Source organism: Moschus berezovskii, chromosome 11 (genome assembly GCF_049115385.1).
Source record: "Moschus berezovskii isolate FMDL1 chromosome 11, NW_MosBer_1.0, whole genome shotgun sequence".
Taxonomy (NCBI): domain Eukaryota; kingdom Metazoa; phylum Chordata; class Mammalia; order Artiodactyla; family Moschidae; genus Moschus; species Moschus berezovskii.
In genome coordinates this window covers 36,501,441-36,515,534 of record NC_142470.1, presented here as the reverse complement: position 1 = coordinate 36,515,534, position 14,094 = coordinate 36,501,441, and the positions used below count along the sequence as shown (strand labels likewise).

General features: G+C 41.2%; 1 protein-coding gene across 1 annotated transcript in view; it reads left to right on the top strand.

The window, feature by feature from the left end:
- Nucleotides 1–14,094, top strand: part of ALK (ALK receptor tyrosine kinase) — a 752,669-nt gene that overhangs the window by 553,233 nt on the left and 185,342 nt on the right. Inside the window, exon 5 of the mRNA XM_055400465.2 lies at nucleotides 9,187–9,314. Within this exon, the coding sequence (XP_055256440.2) occupies nucleotides 9,187–9,314 (128 nt within the window). The remainder of the gene's footprint in view (nucleotides 1–9,186; nucleotides 9,315–14,094) is intronic.

Here is a 14,094-nt window from a genome sequence, read left to right as displayed (position 1 = left end):
GTTTTCAGGATTTTTTAAGGTCTTTTTCTTAATCTTTTCTGTTGCCCTATTCACATCTAATTAAACAAGAATTATTTTTAATAACTTACCTCTACTAGTCTTCAAAAAGTACTTCCAATTTTTCTTGCTCGTGTTGCATCCACTTAGTGAGTATAATTGGCATAAACAGAGTTGGGAATAAGCTAAACTAACTCAAGTGATAGGAGTGGAAGGTATTGGAACATGAGAGAGTAACCTTGAACAATCAGTGACCTTGAACACTCAGTGACCTTGAACACTCAGAGCACAGGGTGTACCTTTGAAAAGAAAATGTAGAGATTATGCTAATCCAGCAAGCAGATTGGTCACAGGGAGGTCATTTAAGAACATTTCTTGTACTAACACTTTTTCTTACACATGTGGCTATCATCAGTGTGATAATCTCCGCCTCACATCCAGTGATCTAGGGCCGATGTCTGCAGAGGTCCATTCTCAATCTCCTCTTTGTGCATGGCCTGGTGTATAGAATGAAGAAAAGCTCTCTGCCAGGGAACTGGGTGGCTGTTTGCCTGCCACAGTCCCACGTATTCCCACATGGTGGTGACGATGTGGGGCTTGAGGGGAAAAAGAATAAGATAGCCTGGCACAGCACTGGAAGAAGTCAAATATTTCTCGGATACAGCCTTTTCTGAGCACTGCTGTTCTTCAAATACTAGCCACCTCTGACCCACTAAAAAATGCTTTTAATAAACAAGTTATTCACGTTTAACATAAATTTACACCCATGTGCGATATAGTAGGAAGTGCAACAATTTTGAAGATAAATCGTCTTGGGTTCATATCACCTTTTACCATTTACTACATGGGCAAGTTTATAAGCTCTCTGAGCCTCGATTTTCTCTCTTATAAAATGGAGATGATCATATCTGTCTCATGCATTTATTGTGAAAATTAAATGAAATAAAGTAACATAGCTGCCTTAAATCCTTTCTCGAATGAAGCAGAATGTAAATGAACACACACACACATACAAATAAATGAGATGTATATCGAGTGCCTGGCACAATGTTCCTTGGGGGTATCTGCATTTGTGCATTTGTCTCTTCAGCCCTGCATGGGAGACTGGAAAGAATCCCCAAAGTTTGGGTGTTCTGGGGTGGGAGGCTCCCCCCTAATCCCTGAAATCCCATCATACTCAGGCAGTTTCCTGTTTCACCCTCTTGTAAAGTCCTTCCTTGTAAGGTCATCTGCCATAGGGGGTGTAAGAGAGAGAAGAAACACTAACCTAATAGTAACAGTATTAGCTAATGCTTCTTGAGTGTCAGCTAAGTTCTGTGCATGTCTTAATCCACATGGTCTTCACCACACTTCTTATAGGGTCTTTTACTATCCCTGCTTCTTAATGAGGGAACTTGGGCACAGAGAGATTGGGTAGGTAGCTGGCCAGAAGTCACAGTCAGTAAGAGGTAGAACTGAGATTATAAGATGGGAAGTCTTCCTCCAAGGTTTGTGCTCTTAATCAATATACTTCTCCTGAAGGAAGGAAAGAAAAAAGGAGGGGAGGGAGTAAATGAGAAAGGAACGAAGGAAGGAAAGGAGGGAGGGAGAGAGGGGAGGAGATAAAATTAGAAGCTAAAGAGAGGCCAGGAAGAAGAGCCAAAACCATTCGACTTTTTCCTTTGCTCAAGAGCATGACAGAAGAATTAGGGGAAAGGCAGCTTGGGAACATTTTCTTAGCCCCCACCTAGGGAAAGCTGGGCCATCTTCCAGATCCCTGTCACCCACAGAGCATCTCTGATAGAAACCAAAACCGCTTTCCGACCATCAATGCTAAGGTCTCTACCGAGCCCGCTGTGGCCCCAGTGAGCCCATCCTTGTCTCAGCACCTCACTGCTCCCACAGTTCCCTCCAGAAGAGCCAGAAGCCACCCTCAGCCTCAGGGCATCTCTTTCCACCACGGGCTGGTGGGAAACACATCCTGAGTCAACTGGAAACCTAGTTTCCATCCAGATCCAATCCTCTCCAGGGCACACACATCTAACTTCTGGGAGATCTTGAAGGGCAAGGAATAACAGAGCCAGGGCTACTTGGGTAAAAGACCCCACCCCACATACCAACTGTAATTATTATTACAGAAAATTAACTAGCAACAAAGAACTTTACAGTAAAATTTACATTGATCTGGCATTTTCTCCCCTGCTATCTCCCATAAAAATGCTTTAAAAGCAGGTTGATTTAATGGAAACAATAAAAAATAGTGCTGAATGGTTTATATTTGCTGTAGAATTACTACAAAGTCTATTTTTAAAAAACCTTGAAAGTTATGTGTGCTTCTTTCCTTTAGGATAAGATTAGGGAGAGAAGTGCAATTGACTTTTTTTTTTTTAATCGATCTAGATGAGCTGCCCCAGGCTCAATCCCTTATTTCTAATGAACCTTCACACCTTCACACCCACATCCCGACACTTGTCAAAAGAGAGTCTTAGCAAGGGGATATGTGAAGGAATGTCAGCTGTGTGGCCTGAGCCTTGACAGTCTTATGCTCAGTAATAATAGTAATTATGTGACTAAGCTCCATGTGAAAAGGACGTGGCTGGTTGTCTAATTTGTGTGGTTTCCATCATCCTCATTAATCCATGAGTTTAGCTATCCTGGAAAGGGGGTAGTCACCACCTGAATGGCTTGGCACTTGTAGCCACTACAGAATGTGGGATGACCCTATCTTTTAGCTTTGAATCCCCAGCTGTATTCATCAGGGTCAAAAATTGAAACAAAGGCCCAGGAAGGCATGGTTTCTAACCTCAAGAAGCTTAAAAGGACAATTTAGGAAGGTGTTCATAAAGACTGTGGAGTCACATGACACTAGGTTTAAAACTCAACTAGAAGCAGAGCACAGAGTAGGCCCTCAGTAAATGTTAACTGTTGTTGCTGATCACATTATTAGCGCAGTTATTAATATCATCAGAATTGTTGCCTTTGTTAATATTCATTAACAAGGTTCGAGGCTGACCTGGGTTCTAGAGGGTGTTCATGCATGAGGTGGGACCTCTCCTCGTTGAGCACTCAGGTCCCCTCCGTGTCTTAGTTACTGCAACTCTGATTCCTTCTTTGGGTTCTAGGTCCTTGAACAAAAGCTAGTTTGATGGTTTTCCATGACCCTGCCCCTTTAAGATGGGGCCTCTGTGTGGGCGAAGGGGGAGCCAAGAATGATACGTGAAAAAATCCCAAACTTCCTTCAACCCCGCAAATTTCCCAGTCTTTAGGTTCTTCCTAAGGGAAGGTATCATGACCACTTGAATGGATGAGAGCTAACAATAATGAATTGACTTGAACTTTCAGATTAACTCAACTTCACCACTATAGGGAAAGAGCAAATTAGCCAAGATGGCATGGTCAGGCTTTCTTGCCCCACGGCCTCTCACTCTTGCCCCATGTTTTGTAAATAATGATATGTAACAGGTGGGATCACGTATAGCACTGTGCATGTGTGTCACAAGATACCCGCTTGGTCACAGGCTACTTTGTGCAATACACCTGTATAAGCTTCACCATGAAAGCCCTGGCTGCTGCTGCATCAGGGCTTCCCTGGAGCAATATCGTGGATGTGTTTTATGAGGTTATGCTATGGCTATGTTATGGTTATGTTATGGCTGCTGCTATGGCTGCTGTGTCAACCAGGAGAGAAGTTGTGTTATGGTTGCCATGCCAGTCAGGAGAAAATAAATGTTTCTGCCGTTCCTGTGGCTCCTTGAGTTTCCTTCCAGCCTCTTAGCTCATGTCTTGCCTACCCTGGGTTCAGCGAACAGTGCAAACTGTAATATAGATTTTGGCCAAGAATGTCAGAATCTTGTCTCATTTAACAGAAATCTGTTGGTACATTTGTTCTCTTATTCAACAAATACTTGTTAAGTGTCTAAAATGTATCAGGCCCGGAAGATACAATGATGAATGATCCATCACCCTGGCTATAAGGAGGTTGAGGTTGGGGAGAGTTGAGGAGTGTGGCAAGACACAGAGGACCTCCTTCCTATAGAAATTAGTGAAAAACATTGACTCCCACCAGACAGAACCACCTGTTTTCTGTATGCACAGTCTGCGTGGGCTCTGCTCATGTGCTCACGCCAGCCTCTCTTTCTGCATCACCCTCTTCCCAGTTCCTGCCCCTCCTTCACAACCCATCTCAAGTTATGCCTCTCCAGATCCCTGGATTTAAGACATCACTTTGCTCTTGATTCAACAGTACATAATGCCTGTGCTGCTCATTCAGCTCCTCTATACTGCTGTTCACTGTAAAGTTCAGTTCATACTTCTACTCTTCCTCACCAGTCTGTAAGCTCCTTAAGTACAAAGCTACATTCTCAACTCTAAGGATCCTCAGAGCATTTAATGTTATCTAATGTACAATAATGCACCAATAAATACCCGAGAAATGGAATTCAGTTCAACAAATCCTAACCAACATCCAGACATAAGGCATCTTTTCACTTGCTACAGAAAGATGAGAAGCTAAATAGAGGATTTTACTCCAAAGTGAGATGGGGCCTTTAGAGATTTCTGGGCAGAATATATATGTGCTGCTGCTGCTGCTGCTGCTAAGTCACTCCAGTCGTGTCCGACTCCACGCGACCCCACAGATGGCAGCCTACCAGGCTCCGCCGTCCCCGGGACTCTCCAGGCAAGAACACTGGAGTGGGCTGCCATTTCCTTCTCCAGTGCATGAAAGTGAAGTCGCTCAGTCATGTCCGACTTTCAGAGACCCCATGGACTGCAGCCTACCAGGCTCCTCCGTCCATGGGATTCTCCAGGCAAGAGTACTGGAGTGGGGTGACACTGCCTTCTCCATTGATCTGCTATCATAGTCCAATCCTAAAGTATTTTGTTGTAGGAGTGTTTCAACATAGTTTCTTTTTGTTCCAACATAATTTCTTTTAACCATAAATTTGTCCTCATTTCAACAAAAGGTGGCTGCTATTCATAAATTGCTAATGCCTTTCTTACTTTTTTACCTACTTTACCCTCCCACTTGAATCTTATAAATGAATTGAGATGCAGATAGTTTCATGGACCAGTGCAATTCTATGAAAAAAAGCTCTGGTCTTCTGTAAGAATAGCTCCCATTTGTGGAGCCCCTGATAAGGACGTTTCTTGTGTACATCTTTCTCAGAAATCCTCACGGCAATCTAGAAAGCTAGGCATTATAACTTCCACCTTAAAAATAAGGAAATAGGATGTGAGAGAAATCATACCATTTGCCTACGGTTGCTTAGTAGATCATGGAGCTGAGAAGTGAATGTAGGCCTCCTGATATTGAAGCAGCTAAAACCATCTCAGAAAGGTATTCCATTGACCAGCATGTAGGTGTCATGGCTCACTTTTGTGAGCCAGCCCTACATCAAAATCAGCCCTACATCATTGGAATATCACACAGCAGGAAGTAATACACATTCCTCCATCTTGTCAGGTGCCACCCATGGCCCTCAAGTGCTGTCAAAAAGTGCCCCTTCATTCTGGACTTAAAATAACTTTCTGCCTTCATCCTTTTGAGATATGCTGCCAACCTTTCAATCTCATCAGCAGCTTGTCTCACATCAGAAGTGCCAGTCTCCTTTAAACTTGGAGAGACTGACCTGGTATGGAGCAGTAGGAACCTTAGAGTTTCTGTTTCCACGTCATATCTTCCTATGAATTTTTTGTTTTTGTGTGCATTTTCTGACAAGGTATTTCACTGTCTGACTGGCCTGTCTATCCTCAAAACCCAGACTGGTGATTCCCTGTAGCAATGCTAAGTCAACACATCCTTCTTTATCTCCATGATTCTAGCAATGTGAAATGTGACTGAATACACAGATTGATTCGTGGGTCACATTGTCCCCTGTTCTTGCAGTTGTGGAGCAATAATATATTTGATTTTAATCTTTGGCCTTCAGATACCCAAATGGGTGACCTTGAACCGGTCTCTTCATTTGTCTGAGGGGGTGGAACTGAGTCTCTTTGGAGAAATAAGTCTGGGTTATTTGACAAATCATTCTTCCACCTTCTGTAGAATATTATTGGCCCACTGAAGCTTTCAGGGTTTTGGTAAAGTGTTTTGTCACTAGGACTTGGGTGATCTGCTAGAGAAGTATTGGTATCAGATCAGTATGAGACCTTGGAGGATTCTTAACATTTTGCTAATGAAGAAACTAAAACCCAAGTGGGTTCTGGGACTTACCATACCCTATGCAAGTCTAGGACCTAATCTGGACTCAGTTCCCAACCTGATGGCCTTTGAATATACAACTTCCAGCCTCCAGGTCAGAAATGGACCTTGATATTCACAAACCAATCCTCCTGCCTTCTTCAGTGGACTCTGATTTATTATGATGCAGCCACTCAGCAAAAAATGTGTAGTCAGTTGTTTTCTCAGCAAATTTACACAAAGTTGTAGATACTTTCTATGGTTGAGAATACAACTGATTAGAAAACATTTAAAATTTCAGGCATTTGGAGTAAAGTGCCTTGTTCAAAGTCATCAGGCAAATGGTGGGCAGAGCCAGAACTGGAAGTGAAGAGCTCCAGAGAGACAACTGGAAGATAATGGATGGTGACAGGCCATCCAGACCATGCTTCTGGCTTCCTGAAGTCCAGATGGACTCCCCACAGTGTCATGTTGATTGATCGAAGCACCAGTGCTGAGATGACTGCAAATCCCCAGCTCGTGGATATAGCTGCATGTTTGTCTCTAGGAGGCTCTAGGTTAGAACATCACCTTCCCCCTTGCAAGCACAAGTAGAGCTGCCACCAGCTAAATAGGAAAATAGGACCCTAAGGAGCAAGTTTCATGACCATTGGGATGTCAGCCAAGAAAATGAAGGCAGAGAGAAAAGAGAGTGTTGGGTATTTTTCCCCCCATAGGGTTTTTGCTGTCTCTTAAACAAATCTGACCCTAGGTATAAGCTTGTCCTTTTTCAGTCCCAACTTCCCTGGTTATAAAATCATGTTTGGCAACTGCTCTGAAAGTTATTAAAGTTGCAGCAGTAAACTATGGGAGGCCAGAGAATTTCAGACAAAAGTTATTGCATCAGTAACTCAGAAACTAATTCCTGAAACTCTTGACACATTTATCCAGAGGGCTAGTGCCAATACAGAAATGGAAATCATCATCAAGGGCCACTGTGTACCTGGAATTAAAATCCATCATTCCTCAGAGCAGAGAGCTATGATTGTGGAAGAATATGAATAGTCATGCCTTTTCACCACCATCTTCCCTCAAAAATAGAGTCCTTTATTTTTCAGAAGAAGGAGAAAAATTCTGCTCTTTTTGTCTGTTTTTTCCTTAAGAACCCCTCATTTACATTTTCTTTTCAATTTTTTTTTTCTTTGACAGTTCCACATTTAAACAGAAAGGCCTCCTTTTCCTTATTCAATTGCACTGGTTTCATTTTGGATAGAAATCCTGTTGGGTACAGTAACAGAGAACAAACTTCACAACAGCAATAGTCTCTTCTACAGTATCTATTGTGGGGAAACTTAATACGCTTTTATCAAATGGCAGAGGCACTGGCTCCAGTGCTCAGAATTAACTACAAAGGAGCATAGAAAGGGAACAGCACTGCCTTCTTCATCCAGCAAACCTCATTGCATGCCCAGCAACATGGCAAGAACCAGAGACACACAATCCCCATCCAGGAACACCCCCATGAAAGACCATAGATTGCTTTGGGTGATGCCTTCCTCACCAAAACTTAATGAATGGAAAAGATTTGACAGGATCCCATGTTAACAAACAAATGGAGAAACGAGTCCTCTAATTCAGTGTTAGAGGACTGACAATATCCTCAGAGTTTAAAATGCATATATGCTTTGACCCAGGTTCTAAGAATTTGTCCTAAGATAAACTCGCAGGGCTAGCCTCAGCATGATCATAAAGAGGAAAAACCAGGAGCAATGCACAAATCTTTAAAATGCAGTCTTTGACCTGATCATGTAATTTATATTGATTGTCTTGTGACAAACCATTGAGGGAGCACGTGTGTGTATGACCTTATTTGTGTAAAACTGTAGCTACAACGTTGCTTACAGAGGTGTTTACCATGGTAGTCTCTAGATGAGTTTCCAGGTAACTTTTACTTTCCTTTACCAACTTGTCTGAATTTTTAATACTTTTATACTTGAAATTTGGGAGAGTGCTTTAAATTTTTTTAAACAAAAAGCTTGTCTTTCTCTAAGTTCCTTAGCACTCGTACTACCATACCTAAGCCCAACCTAGTGGTAAGACAATATGAAACATTGTGATGAGTTAAGGTGAATCCATATGTCAAAATTTATCAAATTGCACACTTTTGGATGTGCAATTTATTGTACATTGTACCTCAATAAAATTGTTTTTCTTTAAAAGGAAAGAAAATATGAAATAGTCCAGGTAATTTCCATTCTCCACACTAAGTTATCAAAATAATTATATATTTTAAAAAACCTGAATCAATGTTGGAAAGTAAATTTGATGTTCCAATCAGTGACAGGAGGCTATTCCAAGAGGTTAATAGCCTGAGTGAGGTGTAAAAATGTTCATTTAGCTTATTCTCTATTCTCTGGCTGTGTCAGTGTCCTTGATTATAGACAGATGCAGAGCTCACATTTGACCTGCTTCTGTCTTCTTCTGTTTGCACCTTTCTGCAGACTCCACGTCAATCTTAGGTAGCTTCTACCCCCAAATACATGCTTCAATGCACTTTAATTTTCCTGCAGTCAGTAAATAGCACTTGCTAGCTTCCCTTAAGTAACTATATAGCAAACCTGAGGATTCTGAGATTTGAGGATCAGATAAAATTCCAAAAACCAAGCATTCTTTCCAGAGATAATTATTAGTATTCCTTCACTCTGCTGGCAGATTTTCTCAGGTGTACATATTTTTCCTGAATGAAATAGTCCAAAGGTCTGGAGTTGCCTAAAAAGTAAAACAAAAGAAACACCAGTGGCCACAGTAGGTTTAAGAATTGGGTCTCTGAGTTAATTGGACAAGAAGGAAATAAATGTGTGTGTGTGTGTGTGTGTGTGTGTTTCTTTCAGAGTGACCATCCTCAGAACCACTTAGGGCTCCACCTCTTCATCCAGAATGGAGAACATGGACCCTGAGGTCAGGGCAGGCATGGGACCTCTCTGCAGGTTAGGTCTGCTTCTCATCACTGTTTTTCTGTGTTTTTCCCCTCTGGTTTCCAATGCAACCAGTTGGACTGTGCTGCAGGGAAGAATTGGGCGCCCAGAGAACCCGTTCCGAGTGGCCCTGGAATATATCTCAAATGGAAACCGAAGCTTATCTGCAGTGGACTTCTTTGCCCTGAAGAACTGCAGTGAAGGTATCTGAATCTGGCTTTCCCCCTCCACTCCTTGGTAGCTTGTTGTCTTAAGTAGGTCAGTAATCTGCCACCATAATTAGCTGGAAATGTACACACTTATACAGAATTGTCTCCAGTGCTTTGGGTCTGATTCTGAATATTGCCAAGTGGTTCATAGCCCAGCCGATCAACTTTCAAAGATTAAGTTATATCTACTTAAAGCTGTATCAAATAGAATATAGTCTTTGTTGGATAACACATTAGCTTAACTTCCCTGGAGTCCAAATACTTTGAGCATTTGGTTTTGTGGAAATTTTCAAATGTTTACAAATGAATAGAATAGTGCAATGGGCTCCCATATACCCTCAACCCAGTTTCAACAATTATTAACATTCTGACATTTTTTTTCACATGTATTTCCATCCCACTAACTTGATAATGATTAGTACTTTACTTTTTTCCCCCCTGAGGTAAAATTTACAATTAAGTATTTTTAATGATTTGATTTAAGCTGTTATTAAGGGACAATGTGGGAAATGGTTATATGTGAAAATTCTTGCTTATTTTGTAAAAATCATTAAGGCATGTGCCATTGAATTCTTTTTGCATAACTCCACATTGTGAATTTCTTTCAAGATTTATTACCAAGAGAAGACATCTCTCTCCTGAAAAGTAATTTGTCAATTATTTTTTTTCTTTTTGTCTTTGTTGCCAGGAAACTCTGAGCTAAATGCAATACTCAATCACAGTAAATTATATCTGTGTAGTTATTTGATAAACTTATTTTCCCTTCCCTCTACAGAGTTTTTGATCTTCTATTTCTATTTTTAAGATCATATTTTATACATATTTTTCATTAGATGTGTGCTCCAAGTGTGATTGGTATGCAGGAGAAGACTGATCATTGACACAGATATGAGGTTGATCTTTCCTTGATTCTTCAGAAGACCTAGGGTCATCATTATAAATATCCTTTATTATTTTTCCACATGTAAAGGGTATATAAGATGGACTTGAATTATACAAATCTTTAGGAAACAAGTTGCTTTCATAGCCACTATTCTCCTGCCATGCCTGCTTCTTCCTAGAGGTTCAGTAACCTGTGCTATGGAACCTGTGGTCTGGGGGCCCAGGAATGAAGTATGGACAGAAAGGGAGTCTGTGGCACTCCCAAGCCTAACCTCTCCATTTAGAATGTTCATCAGCAACCATGAAGGCTCATAACATATAGCCATCGGTTGCATGTTGAGGCCCAGTTTTGAATATGAAGCTGTATACAAAAGGGACTCCTTTCCTTAAGGAAACTATTCCATTCACTGTTGCAATGAAAACAATTAAATACTTAGGAATACATTTACCTAAGGAAACAAAAGACTTGTACATAGAAAACTATAAAACACTAGTGAAAGTAATCAAAGAGGACATGAATAGATGGAGAAATATACCGTGTTCGTGGATTGGAAGAATAAATATTGTAAAAATGAGTATACTACCCAAAGTAATTTATACATTCAATGCAATCCCTATCAAGCTACCAACAATATTTTTCACAGAACTAGAACAAATAATCTCACAATTTGTATGGAAATACAAAAAACCTCGAATAGCCAAAGCAATCTTGAGGCAGAAGAATGGAACTGGGGGAATTAACCTGCCGGACTTCAGGCTCTATTACAAAGCCACAGTCATCAAGACAGTATGGTACTGGCATAAAGACAGAAATATAGATCAATGGAACAAAATAGAAAGCCCAGAGATAAACCCACGCTCCTATGGACACCTTATCTTCGACAAAGGAGGCAAGAATATAAAATGGAGAAAAGACAGTCTCTTTAACAAGTGGTGCTGGGAAAACTGGTCAGCCACTTGTAAAAGAATGAAACTAGAACACTTCCTAACACCATACACCAAAATAAACTCAAAATGGATTAAAGATCTAAATGTAAGACCAGAAACTATAAAACTCCTAGAGGAGAACGTAGGCAAAACACTCTCCGACATAAATCACAGCAGGATCCTCCAAGACCCACCTCCCAGAATATTGGAAATAAAAGCAAAAATAAACAAATGGGACCTAATTAAAATCAAAAGCTTCTGCACAGCAAAGGAAACTCTAAGCAAGGTGAGAAGACAACCTTCAGAATGGGAGACAATAATAGCAAATGAAGCAACTGATAAAGGATTAATCTCCAAATTATACAAGCAGCTCCTGCAGCTTAATTCCAGAAAACTAAGTGACCCAATCAAAAAATGGGCCAAAGAACTAAACAGACATTTCTCCAAAGAAGACATAAAGATGGCTAATAAACACATGAAAAAATGCTCAACATCCCTCATCATCAGAGAAATGCAAATCAAAACCACAATGAGATACCATTTCACACCAGTCAGAATGGCTGCTATCCAAAAGTCTACATGCAATAAGTGCTGGAGAGGGTGTGGAGAGAAGGGAACCCTCTTACACTGTTGGTGGGAATGCAAACTAGTACAGCCACTATGGAGAACAGTGTGGAGATTCCTCAGAAAACTGGAAATAGAACTGCCATATGATCCAGCGATCACACTCCTGGGCATACACACCGAGGAAACCAGAATTGAAAGAGACACATGTACTCCAATGTTCATTGCAGCACTGTTTATAATAGCCAGGACATGGAAGCAACCTAGATGTCCATCTGCAGATGAATGGATAAGAAAGCTTTGGTACATATACACAATGGAGTATTTCTCAGCCATCAAAAAGAATGCATTTGAATCAGTTTTAATGAGGTGGATGAAATTGGAGCCAATTATACAGAGTGAAGTAAGCCAGAAAGAAGAACATCAATACCGTATATTAACGCATATATATGGAATTTAGAAAAATGGTAACCTAAACCCTGTATAAGAGACTGCAAAAGAGACATAGGCATTTAGAACAGTCTTTGGGACTCTGTGGGAGAGGGTGAAGGTGGAATGATTGGAGAGAATGGAATTGTAGCATGTATATTATCATAAGTGACCAGTCCAGGTTCGACGCATAAATTTTCCTCTGTTCATTTCTTTGCATTTGTGCTTTCTTAATAAAATTCTTTTTTAGAAATAAAAAAAAAAAAAGGGACTCCTTTAGGTAGGGACCCTACTGACCACCCAGTTCCTTACCTTGCTGTTGCGCTTCATTCACTGCTGGCCTTGCAAGAACTTTCACAAAGTAGTTTTCTTTCTTTCTTTTTTTAATCAAAACTGCTTTATGTGTCAGAAAAAGAAAAATCTATCATAAGATTATAGATTGAACTTCAGTTCACATTGAAAAGGTGCCTAGCCTATGATGTGAGATGCTGTACAAGAAACATATGGTTTGGGAGAAAGCCAGGAGCTTGTACAAATGTTTCCACACTCACGAACTTAGGGATTTGTGAATGTCTCTGGACATCATCAGTCCTCACAGATGTCAAGGGTCCACGTATCATCCAAAAGAGGTCATGTGTTGAAATGGAGCCAGTTATCAGGAGTGTGTCAGGAAGAAGGTTTGAGTTCCCAGAACTGGCCTAATCTCATTTCAGCAGCATCAGAAGGGAATAAGAGGCTATAAAACTCCAAGTATTAGGCCCAGCACAAATACTCCTGGAAAAATTCTTTGCACCTTTGAAAGATCTCAACCTGTTGTGCACATTTTTCTTCCTTATTCATGCAACTTCCTTTCACCCACAGTATTCTCCCTCTGTAGTTTATCTTGCATTTGAAGCAGTCCATTGCACAGTTTATAAGAGGTGTTTCTTTTCTGCTTCTCTACGGGAGGAGAAGGGGACGACGGAGAATGAGATGGCTGGATGGCATCACCGACTCTGTGGACATGAGTTTGAGTGTACTCCGGGAGTTGGTGATGGACAGGGAGGCCTGGCGTTCTGTGATTCATGGGGTCGCGGAGAGTCGGACACGACTGAGCGACTGAACGGAACTGAACTGAACCCTTACAAAACCAAGAGAGTTGACCTCTCTAACTTTCTCTAATGGTCCAGAAAGTGTTTATTCTGGCAGGACACTCTCTTAAGGAGGGAGAATAGAAATCTGTCTCTGATTCCTTAGGGAAAGTAAACCTGCCAAGAGACCCAGGAATGTTCTTATGGCCTAGCTACCTCCCTTCAGAGGCTCCAAGTCCAAGAACAGATGGTTTTCATGGGGAAGCAGGTGTCCTCTGAGCTCCTTCTCAGGTTTGGAATCCTGTGGCCACCAAGAGGTATGAAAGGACCACTGTGGACGTGTGAGGCAGAGAACAGAGTGATCCCAGTGTTTCCTGAGAACTTCTGACTCTTCCTCCTATAATGGAACAAATTCAGGTGCACATCAGGTGGTGTGGACAAGTTGAAAACATAAGTATCCTAAAGCTACCCTCATATATTTAAAGAGAAGGAGTTGTTTTGGAGGCGTACCGAAGGCCTGTGTGATGTAGACAGACATCTGTGTTTTCTGAGATCATTACTTTAGTTAAGTCATGAAGGGGAGGAGCTAAGAGAAGTAGTACATTTGAGGGGGCTGATCAAGCTGATGACATGCTAGCCAGGGTTGTTAATAGGTTTGTGGGATATCTAGTCTACTTTCTACCTGGGTTCAATCCCTGGGTTGGGAATATCTCCTGGAGAAGGGAATGGCTACCCAGTCCAGTATTCTTGTCTGGAGAATGCCATGGACAGAAGAGCCTGGTGGACTATAGTCCATGGAATCACAAAGAGTTGGACGTGACTTTCACTTTCAGCTTTTCAGCTTGTAGGGTATCTGATCTGCTTTCTATAAACTTCTACAACCCTTCCCTGTCCCACAAGAA